General features: G+C 47.2%; 1 protein-coding gene across 3 annotated transcripts; it reads right to left on the bottom strand.

The window, feature by feature from the left end:
• Window positions 1-3,038: 3,038 nt before the first annotated feature.
• Window positions 3,039-17,105, bottom strand: MRPL14 (mitochondrial ribosomal protein L14). Of its 3 annotated transcripts, none has more exons than XM_059400367.1 (3): window positions 16,997-17,105; window positions 6,285-6,363; window positions 3,039-3,519 (listed from the first exon to the last, which is right to left on the bottom strand). In XM_059400367.1, the coding sequence occupies exons 2-3, from the start codon at window positions 6,353-6,355 to the stop codon at window positions 3,153-3,155; spliced, it is 438 nt and encodes a 145-aa protein (XP_059256350.1). In that variant the 5' UTR covers window positions 6,356-6,363; window positions 16,997-17,105; the 3' UTR covers window positions 3,039-3,152. The 3 variants fall into 3 exon arrangements, with proteins under 3 accessions (XP_059256350.1, XP_059256349.1, XP_059256352.1); XM_059400366.1 differs by lacking the exon at window positions 16,997-17,105 and adding an exon at window positions 8,737-8,799; XM_059400369.1 differs by lacking the exon at window positions 6,285-6,363 and having other exon boundaries at window positions 16,997-17,100.
• Between the last annotated feature and the right edge of the window lie 48 nt (window positions 17,106-17,153).

The raw sequence follows: 17,153 nt of genomic DNA, 5'->3' as shown, positions 1-17,153 counted from the left end.
CGCACGCTGTATGCTAACTCAAGGCACAGGAAGGAGTGAGCCTGACCCCAGAAGGCAAGTGACCCAAGATGCAAGGGGCAGCTCAGGAAAGAGCAAAGGCCCAGCCCTTGAGCAGGTGGTGCCTGGCTGAGAATCACAATTGTGCCTTCCTTTCCAGGACAAGGGTCTCTTCCCCCCTGAACCTTCGGGAAGCAGCCTGGAAAGCTGAGAAACGAGGAGCTTGCTAAGTACCAGCCACTGCAGCCGGAGAGACACTCACCACTGACAAAGGAGATCCTGGTATGGATGGGAGTCCTCCTCCTCAGCCACAGTCAGCTGCTGCAGCAGAGTGGGCCAGCCACAGACTCTAGCAGCCCTTCCAGAGGGCCAGATGGAGAAGGACTTTAGCTCCTGAAGCACCCAGGTTCTCTTGACTCAAGCTTAGGCAGATGAACCTGGAGTGGGGGGAGCAGCACCCGCCTCAACCGGGAAGAAAGAAAACTACTAGCCCTCGCTTCCTTGCAGCCAGGACTTAGCAGGCAACAGGCCCTGGGAGGGTACCCACCGACTTCAGGAAACTCAAATTCTCTTCTACAATCACAGCTAGACAATCAATTCAAGGTGGAGAGGACTCATCAACCTCGAAAGACAGACCCCATAATGTTGTGGGAAGAACCCTTGGTTTTAAGTCCCAGGATCTGACTTCAAGGCCAGCTTTACCACCTATTAGTTTTAAGACCCCATGAAATTCTATTACCTTGGAAACTCACGTCCTCATCTAAAACACGGACCAGTGCCTACCAAATCTAAGGGCTAGGAGGGACCCAAAAAGAGACAGATACATAAATACTTTCAAAACAGATACTAAATGCTACTCCAATTATGAGATCATTTGCAGCCAGCTACCTACTTGATACCTCTTGGAAGTCTCAAAGGCACCCCCATCCAGAGGCTCTCAACTGCTCCCTGCCCCACCCAGACCTCTCCTAGGGCCCTACCCCCTCGATGCCTGGTAGGACCAACCATCCATGCACGGAAGCCAGAAACTTGGGACCCATTCCTGGCCTTCCCCACCATCTAAATGCACCACGAAGCCCAGGGAACTGCGCCTCCTAAAGGCTTCTACTCCCCTCCCTCACCACCACCCCCATCCAACTCGTCCTCATCTTCACAGGGTCTGCTGCAAAGCCTATGCTACCCATTCTGGCCTCCCTTGGCCTCTGTCCACAGAGCAAATCTAAACAGATGTCCTCTCCCACCACCTCTACCCCACATGCCAAATACCCGACAATAGCATGCCAATGCCCTCAAGACTAGGAAAGCTGCCTGGGGCTTACAAGACCCTGCACAGCCTGGCCCTGCTTCTCTCCTCCCCTCATCCTACACCATGCTCCAGCTCACTCACCCTGCTCCAGCCACACTGGCTTCTTCAAGTCCCTGGGATATATCCCATTCACTGCTGCCACAGGGTTTTTGCACATGCCCTTCCCTCTGCCTGGAATATTTTTCCCTCCTCTCTTGCCTAACTAATGCCTATCCATTTATTTTTGCTAAGGTATAAGGTACACAGAGAGCACTCAGGTGTACAGCTCAATAATTCTTTACAGATTTAATACTCCCATAACTCCTGCCTAGATCTAGATTGAGAACATTTCCAACACCCTTACATTTTCCCTCTTCTGCTTTCCGGTCTATACTCCTCCCCAGCCCCAGGTCACCAGTATGCTCTGTCACTTCTATTCATTCCTCAGAAAGCAGCCAATGCAACCCTTTCTGGGGGAAGCTGCCTCCAATCCCTCAGGAAAAAAGTCTAATCCTGCTATCACAGGCACTTTCCCACTTGAAGACATGCATCTGAGTACTTGGGCAATCTGAGTTGATGTTCCCTGGGAACACTATAAGCTCCAAGAGGACAAGGACCTTATATACTTGCATTCTCCACTATTGTTCGGGGCTGGCGCATGCAGAGTAGTAACAGAAATTAGCTAATACCTCCTGAGTGCTTATTACTGCCAGGTGCTGAGAGATACTAAGCTTCATTCCTACCAAGTAGTGTCATTATTATATCCCCATTTTACAGAGGAGGAACCAGAGGGACAGAGAAGTTAAAAAACTTGCCCAAAGTCAGTAAGTGGTAAGTGGTGGGAATCAGGATTCAAACCCAGGCAGTCTGACTACAGAGCCTGTGTTCATTATGCTACTCTGCCTCTCAGAGGCCACTGGAACATACACAGGATATTCTGAATGAATAAAAGATTTTTTTAAAAAAGATTATTTATTTATTTATTTGACAAAGAGAGAGATCACAAGTAGGCAGAGAGGCAGGCAGAGAGAGGGGGGGAAGCAGGCTCCCTGCTGAGCAGAGCACCTGATGTGGGGCTTGATCCTAGGACCCTAAGAACTGACCTGAGCCAAACACAGAGGCTTAACCCACTGAGCCACCCAGGCACCCCAATGAATAAAGGATTTATAAATGAGTTGATGTGATCTCATTAAAGGAACTACGGGAGCCCCCAGGTCTCCCCCAGATCGACAAATAAATGGACTCACCTGCACAGGCCCAAGATCAGGTCATCTGCAAAAGAGAAAGGCTAACCCATTCCCCCAGCAGTCCAGGGAAGCAGCTTTCCACTGCTGAACACACAGGAGTGTTCTGGTCCCTAGCAGAGAGTACTTCACAGCAGAGAAAGGATCACTGCCTGGGCTCCAGAGGAGCCGGAAGGCAATGTTCCGCCAAATGAAATGAGTCCCTCTGCCCTTGTTCATGCTAACCTGTAATCTTCATACCCATTTAATATCCCAAGCCCTCTGACACAGAAAGAGGATACTCTGAATGGCAAGTAATTAAAATAAAAAATAAAAAAGCTCGCATGGTTAGAAAGTGACAGAGTCCAACATCACATTTATGAACTGGCATTTGGTTTGTACCTCCATTTTCCAGAGCTTGATAATCCTGGATGAGCTCACAGGCTACCTCATGCCATTGATATGACCAGACAAGAGTCGGCTGCCTTTTAATTGCTTCAGTGCCATCTACCTCATGACCACATCCCAAAAAGTTCAGGAGGAAACATACATGAAAGGGTTTATTTTTTCATCAGACACTATTCCCCAGCCACAGGCCCCAGGTTCCCTCCCATGATTCCTACCGCAGCCAAGGGCCTGAGCCCTGCTCACACAAAGGTCTGAGCAATGGCCAGCACCTTGGAATATTCACCTTCCCTTTGGCGTAGGCTGCTGGGGATGGGTGTCTTAATTCGGGTCCCCACAGGGTTCCCATTATCCTCGATGAGGACCACATTATTGGAGTCAAACCTAGGGGTCATCGGGGGACCGGGCATGCGATGCCCCACAATGAGGGCCTTTTTCTTCTGTCCCTTGATGGCCAGTAGTATCCGGTCGCCCACCTTGCCCACCCCATTCTTGTTATAGACATGGATGCAACGAGGAGGGCGATGGTATGGTGTATTCCCCAGGGCACTGTTGTCCACCACACGGACCCGCGTCATCTTCTGAATTGCACTGAGGCTCCTGGTGGTGCTGAGGAAAGAGAAAAAAAGTCTGAGGTCTGCATCTCTCCTGGTCAGGGTGCAGAGGCTTCTGAGGGCAAGGCCTGGGAGAGATCACACGTTAGCAACAAAGCACTGAACAGAGCAAAACCCAAGGCCCTGACAGAAAGTTGGGTGCTTGTGAAGACTTCTCTGTGCCCAAGACAGTTTCCTCCCAGTCAAAAGTTCCTGCTGCTGAGTCAACATCTCGATTTGAAGGGTTTTGTTTTATTTTTGTTTTAAAGACTTTAATTATTTATTTGACAGAGAGATCACAAGTAGGCAGAGAGGCAGGCAGAGAGAGAAGGAGAAGCAGGCTCCCCGCTGAGCAGAGAGCCCTATGTGGGGCTTGATCCCAGGACCCTAAGGCACCCGTGGTGGGGTTTTAAATGGAACCCAATTTTCTGTTAGAAGGAACTTCATGGCAGCCTAACTGAAAGCCTCTGGTATCCAAAAGAACTCTGAGCATTAAGGGACTATTTTATGGGCCAGGCCTCATCCATTGCCTAGCCTGTAAAACCTGCTCCCCCAGAATATACTGATTCCCAAATTTCCCATCAATGTGTTGCTGGGAACCAGACAATATGAATGAATAGGTTTGCTAAGAGAGTCTCCTGACATAAAAGAAGAAACCAGAAAAAAGTTGAGGTAACGATCATTTGTCTCAATGCATTTTTCCCCACTAGAATGGACTTTTTTTTTTTAAGTGTACCTATTAGGGAGCCTGGGTGGCTCAGGTCAGGATCCTAGAGTCCCAGGACAGAGACCCACATCAGGCTCCCTGCTCAGCAGGGAGTCTGCTTCTCCCTCTGACACTCCCCCCTCTCACATTCTCAAATAAATAAAATCCTTTAAAAAACAAATTAAAAAATAAAGTGTACCTATTAAAGGCAGATAAGCTATTATTAAGCATCTGATAACAGGGATTTCTGTTTTCCTGATGTGAGCACCTTAAGTGCTAGCATTCTGCAGGGTAACCCTGGGCTCTCCGCTCCCATTCCACAGACCTACTCTGGGGCAGTTTTATTGATTCCCTTTGCTTCCAACTAGTAAATTCCATCTCCGGCCTCATTTCTCTCCTTTATTCTAGCCCTGCCTTTCCACTCTAAGCTTCCCACAACATGTCCCACTGATACTGCACACTCACTAGATCCCACACTGACCTCATCATCTCCCCTTGCAAACCACCCCGTGCTGCTGCATTTCTTACTTAGCTAACGGCTTCTCCAGCTCCTAAGCCATAACCCTCTCTCTCCATCAACATCCTGGCTGCCAAATCCTATTGATACTACCTGTGAGGCCCCTCAGTCCTCTCCCTGCCCCCACCAACACTTCCGCAGTTTGGCAGCTTTCTCTCTTACACCAAGACTGTTAGTGTCCAAACTGGTTCCGTGTGCCTCATGTTGCCAGCCAAGAGCTCTCTTTTAGAACATAAAACTGAGGGGCACCTGGGTGGCTTAGTCGTTAAGCATCTGTCTTCAGCTCAGGTCATGATCCCAGAATCCTGGGATTGAGCCCTGCATCAGGCTCTCTGCTCAGCAGAAGCCTGCTTCTCCCTCTCCCACTCCCTGTGCTAGTGTTCTCTCTCCCTGTCTCTGTCAAAAAAAAAAAAAAAAAAAAAGAACATAAAACTGAGACCACTCCCCTTAGAACTGTTCAGTGGTCTCCACTGTCTACACTGTTGACAACCTCGCCTCCATTTACCTGCCATCTGAGGGTCACAATCTCTTATCACTGACCACAGAGCGGGTCAGAGTGATCTGTGCCCTTCAGGCACACCACGCCTCTCAGCCCTCCTTGGAGGCCTGGACGGGGCCTGCTCCCACTTCCCTTCTGGGAAGGCTGCCTCTGTTCTCCCTTCCTCCTCCTCCATCAGCAGCTCCTGTCTCAGGCCATCCAAAGCACCGTACAAACCTCTATTATTATACTGGTCACATTTCCTCAGATTTATTTGTTTCCAAGTTTGCTCCTGTGGCCAACTGTGAAGACTCTTTGAGGACAGGAAGCAATTCTTATTCATCTATGACCAACCCTAGGCGCAGTGCTCAGTAAACGCCAGGGAGTGCACGAATGGGGCCAGGAGGCATGTTTGCCAACAATAAGGCACCCATGCTCTGTGTCCTGGCTTAGCATCTAAAAGGAGGGGAGGCTGTCATACTTCTATCATGCCTGAGTTTTGGTAATATGCATGTAACATTTTAAAACAAGATTCCGTTTTTAAAAGAGGTTTTCATGCACTGGGGGCATGACAGCGTCGAGAGATGTTGGGAGTCACTACAAGAATCTGGCAAGAACTGAAGTTTCCTCTACTTTGAGCCATTCCCTACCCTACCTCCAACAGCAAGGTCACATCCTTACCAATCCTCTTACCCACCACAACCAAACCCCAGCTGCTCTGGCCTGTTTAGCTTTCCCAGAAGCCAAGCCCACTCCTCTGAGTTCCCACTCCTCTGAGTTCCTGCTCCCTTTCTAGTCACATAATACCCAACCCTGATGGTAGGCTTACTCAGAGACAAAGCTTTAAGAACTGAATGGGAGGGGCGCCTGGGTGGCTCAGTGGGTTAAGCCGCTGCCTTCGGCTCAGGTCATGATCTCAGAATCCTGGGATCGAGTCCCGCATCGGGCTCTCTGCTCAGCGGAGAGCCTGCTTCTCTCTCTCTCTCTGCCTGCCTCTCCATCTACTTGTGATTTCTCTCTGTCAAATAAATAAATAAAATCTTAAAAAAAAAAAAAAAAAAAACTGAATGGGAAAATTACCTGAAACTGCGCTGGCTGAGTGTTCTGCTTGCATGGGTGAAGGGGCCCCAGAGCCCAGCACAGAAAGGCATGGCAAATCCTGCAGGAAAAGAGGGGGAATGGGTTTATTTCTAAGTCAGCGTCCTTACTCAGAGCCAGCCTGCTGGGGACTTGTGTGGGAGATGGTACTTCTAGCAGAAGATCATTAGTCACTAAATATAAATCTTAGTGGTTAAAAGATAAGCACATGATCAGATGGAACTCCAGTTACAGTTCTGCTGATTCATATTCTACCTGGGGTCAGAGAGCTGGAATGGCCCAGAGCAGTTCTTACTACAATACAATAGCAGGGAGGATGCCTTCCTGGTTACATCACTTCCACAGGCAGGAAGAAAGCAGGAATCCTGGGATATACACAGTGACCCCTCCCCAAGTCCTCCACAGAGGAAAGCTTACAATCTAGTGCTGCTGCTAACACTCATGTGCCTCCTGAAACCCGAGCTTTTACCCCTGCCCCCCGCAGGTAGACTACTTGAGCATCGGCTGCATTGTTGTGTCACCGTGTCACCTTTCCCCAAATGTAAGAGCCAGAATGCCTGGGTACCTCAGGGCTAGCCAAGTAGAACCAAAAGATACTCCCACTAAGTCAATGACCAAAGCCTCCACTTGGGTCAGTCTCCCAAACAACAATAGAACATGGAAAAACTACGTGCCCCACACTTCAGCTGAAAGTGGAATTTAGGAGGGCAAGTTGGAGCTAAAAGGGCAAACAGTGACCCAACACCAGGGCCTCCAACTTGCAGAACCCCAACCCTGTGTCTCCCAAGCACCAACACATCCAGCAAGCCCAGTGGCCTACAACTCCCAGGCATCAGTTAGGGGCATGTTGAAGAAAACCCTACAACCAGCTGGCAATTCCAGTGGCAAGACACGCCTGCTCTATCCAAATGTTTGGCTGCAGAGGGCCTCATAGAGAAATCTGCTGAGAAAGGCCTCTACCACGGCAGTATTCACACACAGTCTTCCTTCACCTAAGTTCAAAGCACCTTAGATAAGATTTTACTTAATAAGAGTGGGAGGGGGAGCCATTATTTACTTCCAAAGAAATATGCAGACACTCCAGAAATGCTTATTAACTACAATTTAGAGTCAAACCACAAGCTTAGTCTCCAGTCTTTTTCTTTTCTTTTTTTTTTTTTTTAAGATTCTATTTATTTATTTGACAGATCACAAGTAGGCAGAGAGGCAGGCAGAGAGAGAGGGGAGGAAGCAAGCGCCCTGCTGAGCAGAGAGCCCGATGTGGGGCTTGATCCCAGGACCCTGAGATCATGACCTGAGTTGAAGGCAGAGGCTTTAACCCACTGAGCCACCCAGGCGCCCCTCTCCAGTCTTTTTCTTAAGACAACCCAGAAAGCACTGGCCAAAATTAACCAGAAAGTTAAATGCAAAAGAAGGCAGTGAACTTCTAGAACTATTAACACCTGACACATTGAATCAAAGACTATCAGATGAGGCCAGCTTTACCTTTATAGCTAGCTAGGTGACCCTGGACAAAGAACTCTGAGCTTCGGTTTCCCCATCTGCAACACCTACTCACAGCTGGTCACAGGATAAACTGAGCAAAGCATGGAACACAGTGCCTGGCACACAGTACCTACTGGCTATCTCCGTTGCCATCATTGTCACCCATCCCATCCCATCTTGTCTCACAGATGAAGAAACAGAGATATAGAGAGATGACGTGACTTGTGTGACCCATGGCTAGCCACAAAACCAAAACTGGGGCAGACCCAGAACCAAAACTGGGCCCAGCTTCAGCCCAAAGGTCTCCCCCCGCACCTTACAGGTTCACTCTGCCATTCAAAGCTCATGTCACACAGGGGGCTGAGGGTGAGAAGCAGCTTCATGGGTCACCTAGTCTGCTTCTGTTTTCTTTATGAAAATTTAGCTCAAGAGTTGTAACACATCTGGCACTAGACTAAGTACCTTACGTTACCATCTCATTTAAGCCTCACAAAAACCTCTAGGAACCAGGCATTAGTATTAGCCTCATTTTACACACGAGGAGTAACTTTCTAATCAGTGAGGTTAGAGAATTCACCCACGGTCACACAGCCAAGAGTGAAAAAGTTGAAATTTGTACCCCAGTACTCAGCTTCCTGAACCCATGTGCTTACTCAACAGCTAACACAGTTTAACTTTAAATATTAATATTTTTCCAACTGTGAAATCATCCTTGTTCCATCACTGATAATCACAGGCACATTTTTCTCATGCCTAACTCAACACTTGCTGAGTCAACCAAAATGTATAAACACCAGGTGAAAATTACTCACTTTAATCCGATTTAAGTTTTGAGCACAATGTGTAGTGTAGGTGGCAAGAAGAGCTCCATGCTCGGAGCAATAACTAAAGATCGCCCTTAGAAAGAAAAAAAGGGGGGGGGGGGCGTGTGAAAATCAGTCTGTCTCACCCAGGCTACAGTGACCTCCAATCTCAGCCAAGCTTTCCATCTGACGCTGGTGGGCCCTTGTTCTCATTCCCAGGGAGAAAAGAGGCTCCTCAGCTCCTCCACAGAACCCTCAAGATTAGCCCAGCACCACCCACCCACATTCTCTCTCCCAGAACGGCAACACCCTGCCTCTCCACGCTGCACCTCTTCCTCAATAACACTTCCGTTAGCCAAGGACTGCTGAAGTGCTGGGTGCTTCCCAGAACTTTCCCGACTTGGGTACAACAAACCCACAATTCAAGGCACCTCTCTAAAATCTGCTGGGCAGCCTGGGCACAAACCCAAACCCAGACCTCTTCTCCGTGCCTTGTTCACAATCCACCCCCACAACCTATGCCCGTCTCCACCCAGCTAAATCTAAATGACGCCAAATGCCATCTCCCCCAGGAAGCCTTGTGTAAAACTACAGTTATACCACCTGCACACTGAAGACATCTGGGGATCCGGGCCAGAGGAACTCTCACAGCTCCAATGTTCACTATCCAAACCCAGTCAACTGCATACATTTGGATACTTTTTTTTCATATAAGGCTGATAACCCTTAACATCCTAATTCTTGCTACTCATTTGTCAAAACTCAGGAGCCAGAGGTCTTGGTAACCTGGCACCTGATCTCACACTGGGATTCAGGGATCATAGAGACTCAGATCATGAGGATTCTGTGTACTACCTTCAGATACAGGAGCAATACACTCACTTCTCCAGGGCTACTACCATTTTCACAAGACAAGGTCCAATCCAGACTTTTCACTAGCTCCTTAGTGGATCTGATAGTGACCTCCACACCCAAAGGACTTAAGACATCAAATGGACAGCAATAAGCATTCCCATGAACATGAAAGCACAGAAAAACCAAATATATTCACTTACTGTATAAATGTGCCTTTTTTTTTTTTTAAGATTTTATTTATTTGTTTGACAGAGAGAGTGAACAAGCATAAGCAGGGGGAGCAGCAGGCAGAGGGAGAAGCGGGCTTCCCACACAGCAAGGAGCTCAATGTGGGGGGCAGGGGGAGGGGTTGATCCCAAGATGCTGGGATCATGACCTGAGCCGAAGACAGATGCTTAACCAACTGAGCCACCGAGGTGCCCCATGTCCCTCTTTCGTAAAACAACAACAAAAAATCTGTGGTCCCCTCCATTCCCATCCCAGCAGTTCCTGACAGAGTAGGAATGCAAAGAAAATTTGTTGAATAAAATAAATGCGACAGTCAACAGAAAAAGATTCCCCTCACTCATGGCTCTACACAGAAGGAAAGCCGGAACCTGCTGAGCTCTTATCTCTGTTATCAGGAACCAGGACATCACATGCAAACATACTTTAGGAGAATCGTGGTAACAGTATTGCGAGGAGGATTAGCCCCTGCCATGTTTACAAGCCCCTAGAATGATCTCCTGCGCCTGGTGCCTACAATGCCCACTGTGGAAAAGCACCTTATCCCACCACGAAATAACTGGTTTGGATTGGGCCAGAGGAATGGAGGCAGCAATTTACTTCAAAGCAACTCCGACTGACCTTGATGTTATTTCCCAGCATAAATCCATCAGCAGACACAGGCCCTGATTCACTTCAGAGCATCTATATATAATGCTTGGTTTCACAAGCAATGTCATTCTGAGTCTTGTGTTTGCACAGGAAACTAACCCCCATGATATTTCCTCCTCCACAACACTCTCACTCAGAGGCCAGGTATTCTGGAGACTCCAGTGCCAGAGATGGCTTTTCATGCCACTTCCCGGTAGGCACCAAGTACTGCCCTTCAGGTTTAGAGTATGAATCACAACCTCTCCGGAGAGGGGGAAGGGGAAGCAAGAGAAGCAGGAGGGAGGGAGGGAATGAAAGAGATTACTTAACACAATCCAAGAATTGTGCTCACTTTCCAACCTGGTTTAGATTTAAGATATCCCTTCCGTTTTGGCCAGGGAGGGCTTTAAGTTACAGGGACACACAGATGAATGTTTTACTTGACACTTAACAGGTCCCACTGGAAGGTCCGACCTTACAGGTCCCACGGGAAATACACTAGGTGACAGCAGGGACCAGGCCTGCATGGCTCAGTGCTGCACACTCAGAGGACTCAGCACAATGCACACGAATGGAGTTTACTAAGTATCTGTTAAATGAATACAATTCGACCTGCAATTGCAATTCATGCCCCAGCTCCAGAGAGGCTCCATGCTGGGGGCTGGTGGTCTTTCAGGCTCTTAGTAACTTAAGGAAGCCTCCTAGATACAGGGAACTCATGTTTAATGAATTTTAATACACAGAGACGGAGCTGGAAAAGCAGACAGAGTCTATATCTCTACTGCTCTGTACAAAGCAGAAATGTACTACTTGAGCAAGGATCAGCAAAATGGCATACTTCCTGCGTGTATTCATTGTTTCCACCTTATGTGGATTCATTGTTTGTGGATTCATTGTCTCCATCTTTAAGTGCCTGACATGTCATGTACATTTTTAAAGATTTTATTTATTTATCCGACAGAGAGAGATCACAAGTAGGCAGAGAGAGAGAGAGAGAGAGAGGAGGAAGCAGGCCCCCTGCTGAGCAGAGAGCCCAACGCGGGGCTCGATCCCAGGACCCCGAGATCATGACCCGAGCCGAAGGCAGCGGCTTAACCCACTGAGCCACCAAAGCGCCCCTTTTTTTCTTTTTTTTTTTTTTTAAAGATTTTATTTATTTATCTGTCATGTACATTTTTAAAGGCCTCTCAAGGGGCGCCTGGGTGGCTCAGTGGGTTAAAGCCTCTGCCTTCGGCTCAGGTCATGATCCCAGCGTCCTGGGATCGAGCCCCACATCGGGCTCTCTGCTCAGCAGGGAGCCTGCTTCCTCCTCTCTCTCTGCTTACTTGTAATCTCTGTCTGTCAAATAAATAAATAAAATCTTTAAGAAAAAAAAAAAGCCTCTCAAGAGGATGGGCTCCAAAGAAACAAACAAACAACAACAAAAAAAAATCAAAAGTTCAGTACAATCACAGAGGCATGTTCAAAGGACATTGTCAATAACTGAAAAGAAATGCCATACAAATGCAGGGCCGAATCACAAAAAGGAAAAACACCTAGGGTAAGGATACAAGTGTCCTTAATCAAAGGAGGGAAAAACAAGCCTACCAACTTCCAGGAATCAAAAAAGGCACTCCCTGACCCTCTGCCCTATCATGCAGACACAGCCCCTTCCATCCCCTGCAGGTGTTGCCCCAATCTTTCTGTACCAATAAGTATTCTTATTTGCTGCTTAAAAACTCATTACTGAGGGCACCTGGGTGGCTCAGTCCTTGGGCACTGGCCCTCAGCTCGGGTCATGATCTCAGGGTCCTTGGATTGAGCTCTGCATTGGGCTCCCTGCTCGGTGGGAAGCCTGCTTCTCCCTCTCCCGCTCCCCCTGGTTGATTCCCTCTCACAGTCTCTCAGTCAAAAAAATAAATAACATTAAAAAAAAAACCACCTCATTATTGTTTTGTTGTACAATTAGTCTCTTTTAGGAAGTTTTAGGATTTTTTTTTAACCTCACACAAATAGAACATGTTACAATTCTTGAAGTACTTTCATAGATCATTTTGTTGGATGACTCCCTTCCTTTTTTTTCTTTTTTAAGATTTTATTCATTTATTTTTTAAGACTTTATTTATTTGACAAAGAGACACAGCGAGAGAGGAAATACAAGCGGGGGAGTGGGAGAGGGAGAAGCAGGCTTCCTGCTGAGCAGAGAAGGTAGGGCTCCATCCCACAGCCCTGGGATCATGACCTGAGCTGAAGGCAGACCCTTAGCCAACTAAGCCACCCAGGCGCCCCAAGATTTTATTTTTAAGTAATGTCTACACCCAAAGTGGGGCTCAAACTCACAACCGCAAGATTAAGAGTTGCATGCTCTACTGACTGAGCCCGCCAGGCACCCCTGGACGACTCTTTTCATGAGCATCCAGAAAAATAACAAACAGCAACAAGTCTACAAGGGGCTGAATCTGCTAAGGGTTTTGAATAGTTCTGGGGGCTCAAGAAAACACCATTTTGCAGATTAAGAAGTGAAGTCCAAAACGTTAACCAACCTGTTGTTGGTCTGTTTCTATTGCAACCTACACAGCTAAGAGGGCACCTTTAACCACAATAAACTTCACAGAAACAAATATGCCACACGGAGGGTAAGCTCTCTTTCTCCTCTGTCGAAACTTAAAACTCAGGAATTAAAAAGCTTTTTTTTTTACCTTCCAAATTAAATTTTACTTAGTTAACATACAGGGCAATATAGGTTTCTGGAGTAGAATTCAGTGATTCATCACCTACATACAACCCCCAGTGCTGATCACAAGTGCCTTCTTTAATACCCACCTAACCAATCCCCCACCCACATAGAAAGTTTTTTTTTTTTTTTTTTTTTTTTTTTAAGATTTTTTTTTTTGGATGTTGAGAGTGTGCATGTGCAAGGGAGGAGAAGGAGCAGAGGGAGAGAATCTCAAGCCAGGACCCCCTCCCCCGTTGAGCTGGGAGCCCCATATGGGGCTCAAACCCAGGATCCTGAGACCATGACCGAGAGCCAAAACCAAGAGTCCGACGGTTAAATGACTGAGCCACCCAGGTGCCTGTGTATTTCCAATAAATATCTGCACTATACCCAGGCCAGCCTAGGACCAAAGCTGAAACTGATCTGATTCATCTGCCAAAGTGTCAGTTTTCACAGCATCACTATCAATAAGCAAAGCATCCCAGCACAACACAGTGGGCTCTTTCTACCAAGGTTACCAGTGAGGACCCTATTTATCAATTTGATTCACAAAAATAAAATGTTTCCAGGGTTCTTGTCCCATGCTTGTTTATTTACCTTATGCTCCACCTTGTTACAAAATATTTTAAATAGTAATTCTTTAATATACAATGCCAATTTTCAATTACTCAAATAGGTTTTTCAATGTGTGGATTGTATCTATTCTAGCTTTGCTTCCCCTCCATCCCTACCTCACAGGTGTGCCAACAACCCCAGTGAGGGAAATAAGTCTGTAGCAATCTTTGCATGGTCAAACTCAGAAAAACTATATAAGGCAAAGTTAACTTCTACTTAATCACATACACAATTCCTTCCCATTAGTACCTCTACTGGGCCACTGGCAAGAAGCCAGGTTTATGGAGATGGCAGTTGGGCAGGTGGGCAGTAGAGAAAAGGAAAATCCTAGGAGAGCCCCTGGATTCTGCTGATGAAAAGCATATCTCTTCCACCCCCATTCTTTAGGACCTCAGCAACTCTCTGTCAAGCAGGGGTCCAAGGGAAGAGCAAAGAGACATGCAAATGAAAGTGCTCTGGCTTCCCTCATGAAAGGGGTTGTCTTCAAGTGGGGAATCCCTCCCTGAACTAACCAGTAGGGACTAGGTCTGCAGCATAAACAGTTTGTTTCCCAGATATTGACCAGGAAGAAGAGCCTCACTCCCTGATTCTCAGGGTAGCCCCATGGGTATATCTTTAAAGATATACCCTCACTCTTTAAAGATCCCTCACTCCAGGGAAACCTGGTAGCTTGGTCATTTAAGCTCTGCCTTCAGCTCAGGTCAAGATCAGGAGGATCCAGGTTCCCTCCCAACTCCCCCCACATCCACTTGGGCTCCCTGCTCGGCAGGGTGTCTGCTTCTCCCTCCCTCTCTGCCCCTTCCCTTGCTCGTGCTCTCTCTCACTCACTCTCTCCCACCTTAAAAATAAATACATAAAAATAAAGATCCCTCACTCCTAAAAGTGTTTTTCACATGTTAAAGTAGATGTGGCCAAGTGCTCCTTCCCTCTTCTAAAGACACAAATGATTTTTAGAAAGTTCTGACAAGGGGACTTTCCCACTCTGAGTTGTATTTCACTAATAAATAAGCTGCCTGGTGCCTTTCTTAACAAGAAAGCATATTATCTGACCCACAGCAACACTGTTGGACTCTGTATCAGTCCTCTCTTACAAACCTGCTGTCACTGCTAATACACATGTACAATCACATCAGGGTGAGCTACAACCCAAAACCAACCAAGAGCCTCTAAAATAAAGGCTAACTTGGAACCTAATTTTTGAGGCCCTCAAAAAGAGACTTTTGGGGGCTCCAAGTCCCCCCCACAGACATTTTATGTTGGGTCCCCCAACCCAAAAATGGGACAAGACAGGCTTAAAAGGACTATTACATCATCTAAGACTCTAACTGTTCAGGTGAGTCTAATCCCATTCAGTGCCCAGCAGAGTACCACCTGAAAAATGACCTCCATGCCAAGGTTTTTATCCCTGATATTCAGAAGCAATAACAAAATATTTTGCCCACTGTTTCTTCATGGATTTCACAGTGTGTTTGATTCAATTATTATTTCAGGCTTTTTGAAAAGTTCTCTCTTCTTTCTGTCTGTTAATATGTGGTAATCTTAATCCGGCACAGGCAGAAATATACGAGGAATCCCCCACATGTTCAGATTAAAAATAGTATTACATAAGAAATACCTTGTAGTGATCCTTAGTGACCCACTTCCATCATAAATGCTATTGGCATTGGATTACACCAGCTTTACAACCATAAAATCAAAACAATATATAAAAAAGTTCCACAGGAAATATACATCAAAGAAACTCTAAGGGTTGAATGGCCAATTCCATCTAAGAAAAGTAAAAACAAAACAAACAAACAAACAAAAAACAGGACAGATCCCTGTTCACCTCAACTGCTTGTTCCAACCCAAAACAACTCCCAGAATCCAAGTCTACTGCGACTTTTCCCACCACGGAGTCTACCAACAATAATTTCACCCCATCCTCCTTTCTAAGTAAGCCAACCCACTTCCCACTCCAAAAAAACACTTGTTCTTCAATTCCATGTACTTCCATGAGTGAAGAGTAAACTATCTTTCTTCTTGGGCACTACCTCCCTAAAAAAAGAGACACCCCCTGTTCTTTACTGTATGTTCCCAGTGTGCTGAGTCCTTCTATACAATTTTAAATGACTGAACATTTAGACTGAGGAAAGCAAGAAGGCAAACAGGAGGATATGGAAGACCCAATGCATTTCTAAGTTTTCTGTGATACACCAAAAACTCACATGGTATAACACCTAACACATTCACATACATATGTATACCTGAAGCAAGCATCAAGAAACAATACTTGGTCTTATTAAGTACAACACACTCTGTTGTTTTTTTTTTTTTTTTTTTTTTTTAATGATGGCTGTGATCCACTGAACTGGATTCCAGCTATCCAATGGGACTCAGTTTGAATGGGAGTTCAGTTTGCACTGCAATAAATCAAACCTCACAGTTGCATTCCACAAGCTACTAATAGACCCTTTAAAAAGCCAGCAGACAGCAGAGACAATGACCAATCACAAGAACCAAACACAACCAGGTAGGCAGTACCCTTTCTCTGTCCAGCAGCCAGGGTTTAAGTAGCTCCCAATATCCCAGCTTTTCCTAAGTAACCCAAAGGTTCTCCATCCACATGCTCTTTTGTTAACCTATTTATAAATTCAGTCCATCCAATCTCTTAGGATGGCAAAGTTCATTTAGGGCCCACTACGGAAAGCAATACCTCCTTTTTGTCCCCAGACCAACCCCCTTCAAACCTGAAGAAGAGAGCCTTCCAGGAACCCTAAATTCAATGAACAAGTTGGTACTCTGCGTGCCTTTGTGATCTCTGTGGGTGCTACATAGAAGTATGCATACACGTCTGTCCCTCTCTTTCCCTCTCTCTTCATCTTTCCAGTCTTAGTCCATGGCTGATGCAGCCTCTGGTGAAATGAGAAACCTGGGAACCCCCTGGAGCCAAGGGAGCCACTATTGGCATGACAGTGAAAGCAGTGGACTCATTCTCCACACCACAGAAGCTCCTGGCAAACAAGTCACAAAGTCATCTGAAGACCCAGGCTAGGAAACAGAAAAGACAACAGAAGTTGACAAACTCGAGGAGCCACGGCAGGGCGACCGGCTGAGGCCACCTCGCAAAGGCTGGACCGCAGTCCACCCCCACCCCCAGGCCGGCCCCAGTACCCTGGGAAGGCAGGTGAGTGCAGGCGGGGGTCTCGGGGTTCCCCGCCGCCCCTGGGGGCTGGGAGGGGAGGGTCGGGATCAGGGGCCGCCCCTCTGCCCCCAAGGGGCCCACTAACCTCCCACTCCAGCTTCTCCCAACCCACCCCTGGGACTGCGCCTTCCCTACTGCAGGGAAGAAAGAGAGCGGAGAAAAAGGAGCGTGATGCCCATTCCCCCCGGCCACCCAGCCATACCGCGCTCGCCGCCGGGAATATCCCGCCGCGGGCCTCCTTGGCCCAGCGCCGCCTGCTCCCCCCACGCGGCCTCCTCACTGCGCCTGCGCGCCCGACCCAGCCGGGCGAGTAGCGATCTGAGAGTGCGCGCGCACCTTGCGTGCGCTGGCGTGGGGGT

Source organism: Mustela nigripes, chromosome 5 (assembly GCF_022355385.1).
Source record: "Mustela nigripes isolate SB6536 chromosome 5, MUSNIG.SB6536, whole genome shotgun sequence".
NCBI lineage: Eukaryota > Metazoa > Chordata > Mammalia > Carnivora > Mustelidae > Mustela > Mustela nigripes.
The sequence above is the reverse complement of the archived record's forward strand: the minus strand, read 5'-3'. Positions and strand labels throughout refer to the sequence as shown.

Bases quoted from the DNA above. Each gene is read 5' to 3' on its own strand.
- MRPL14 (XM_059400366.1), bottom strand. From the start codon at position 8,776: ATGGAAAGCTTGGCTGAGATTGGAGGTCACTGTAGCCTGG. The intron at 6,364-8,736 runs GTGAGACAGACT...CTTTTCCTGCAG, and splicing joins TGGAGGTCACTGTAGCCTGG to GATTTGCCATGCCTTTCTGT. The intron at 3,520-6,284 runs GTAATTTTCCCA...CTCTTTCCTCAG, and splicing joins CTCAGCCAGCGCAGTTTCAG to CACCACCAGGAGCCTCAGTG.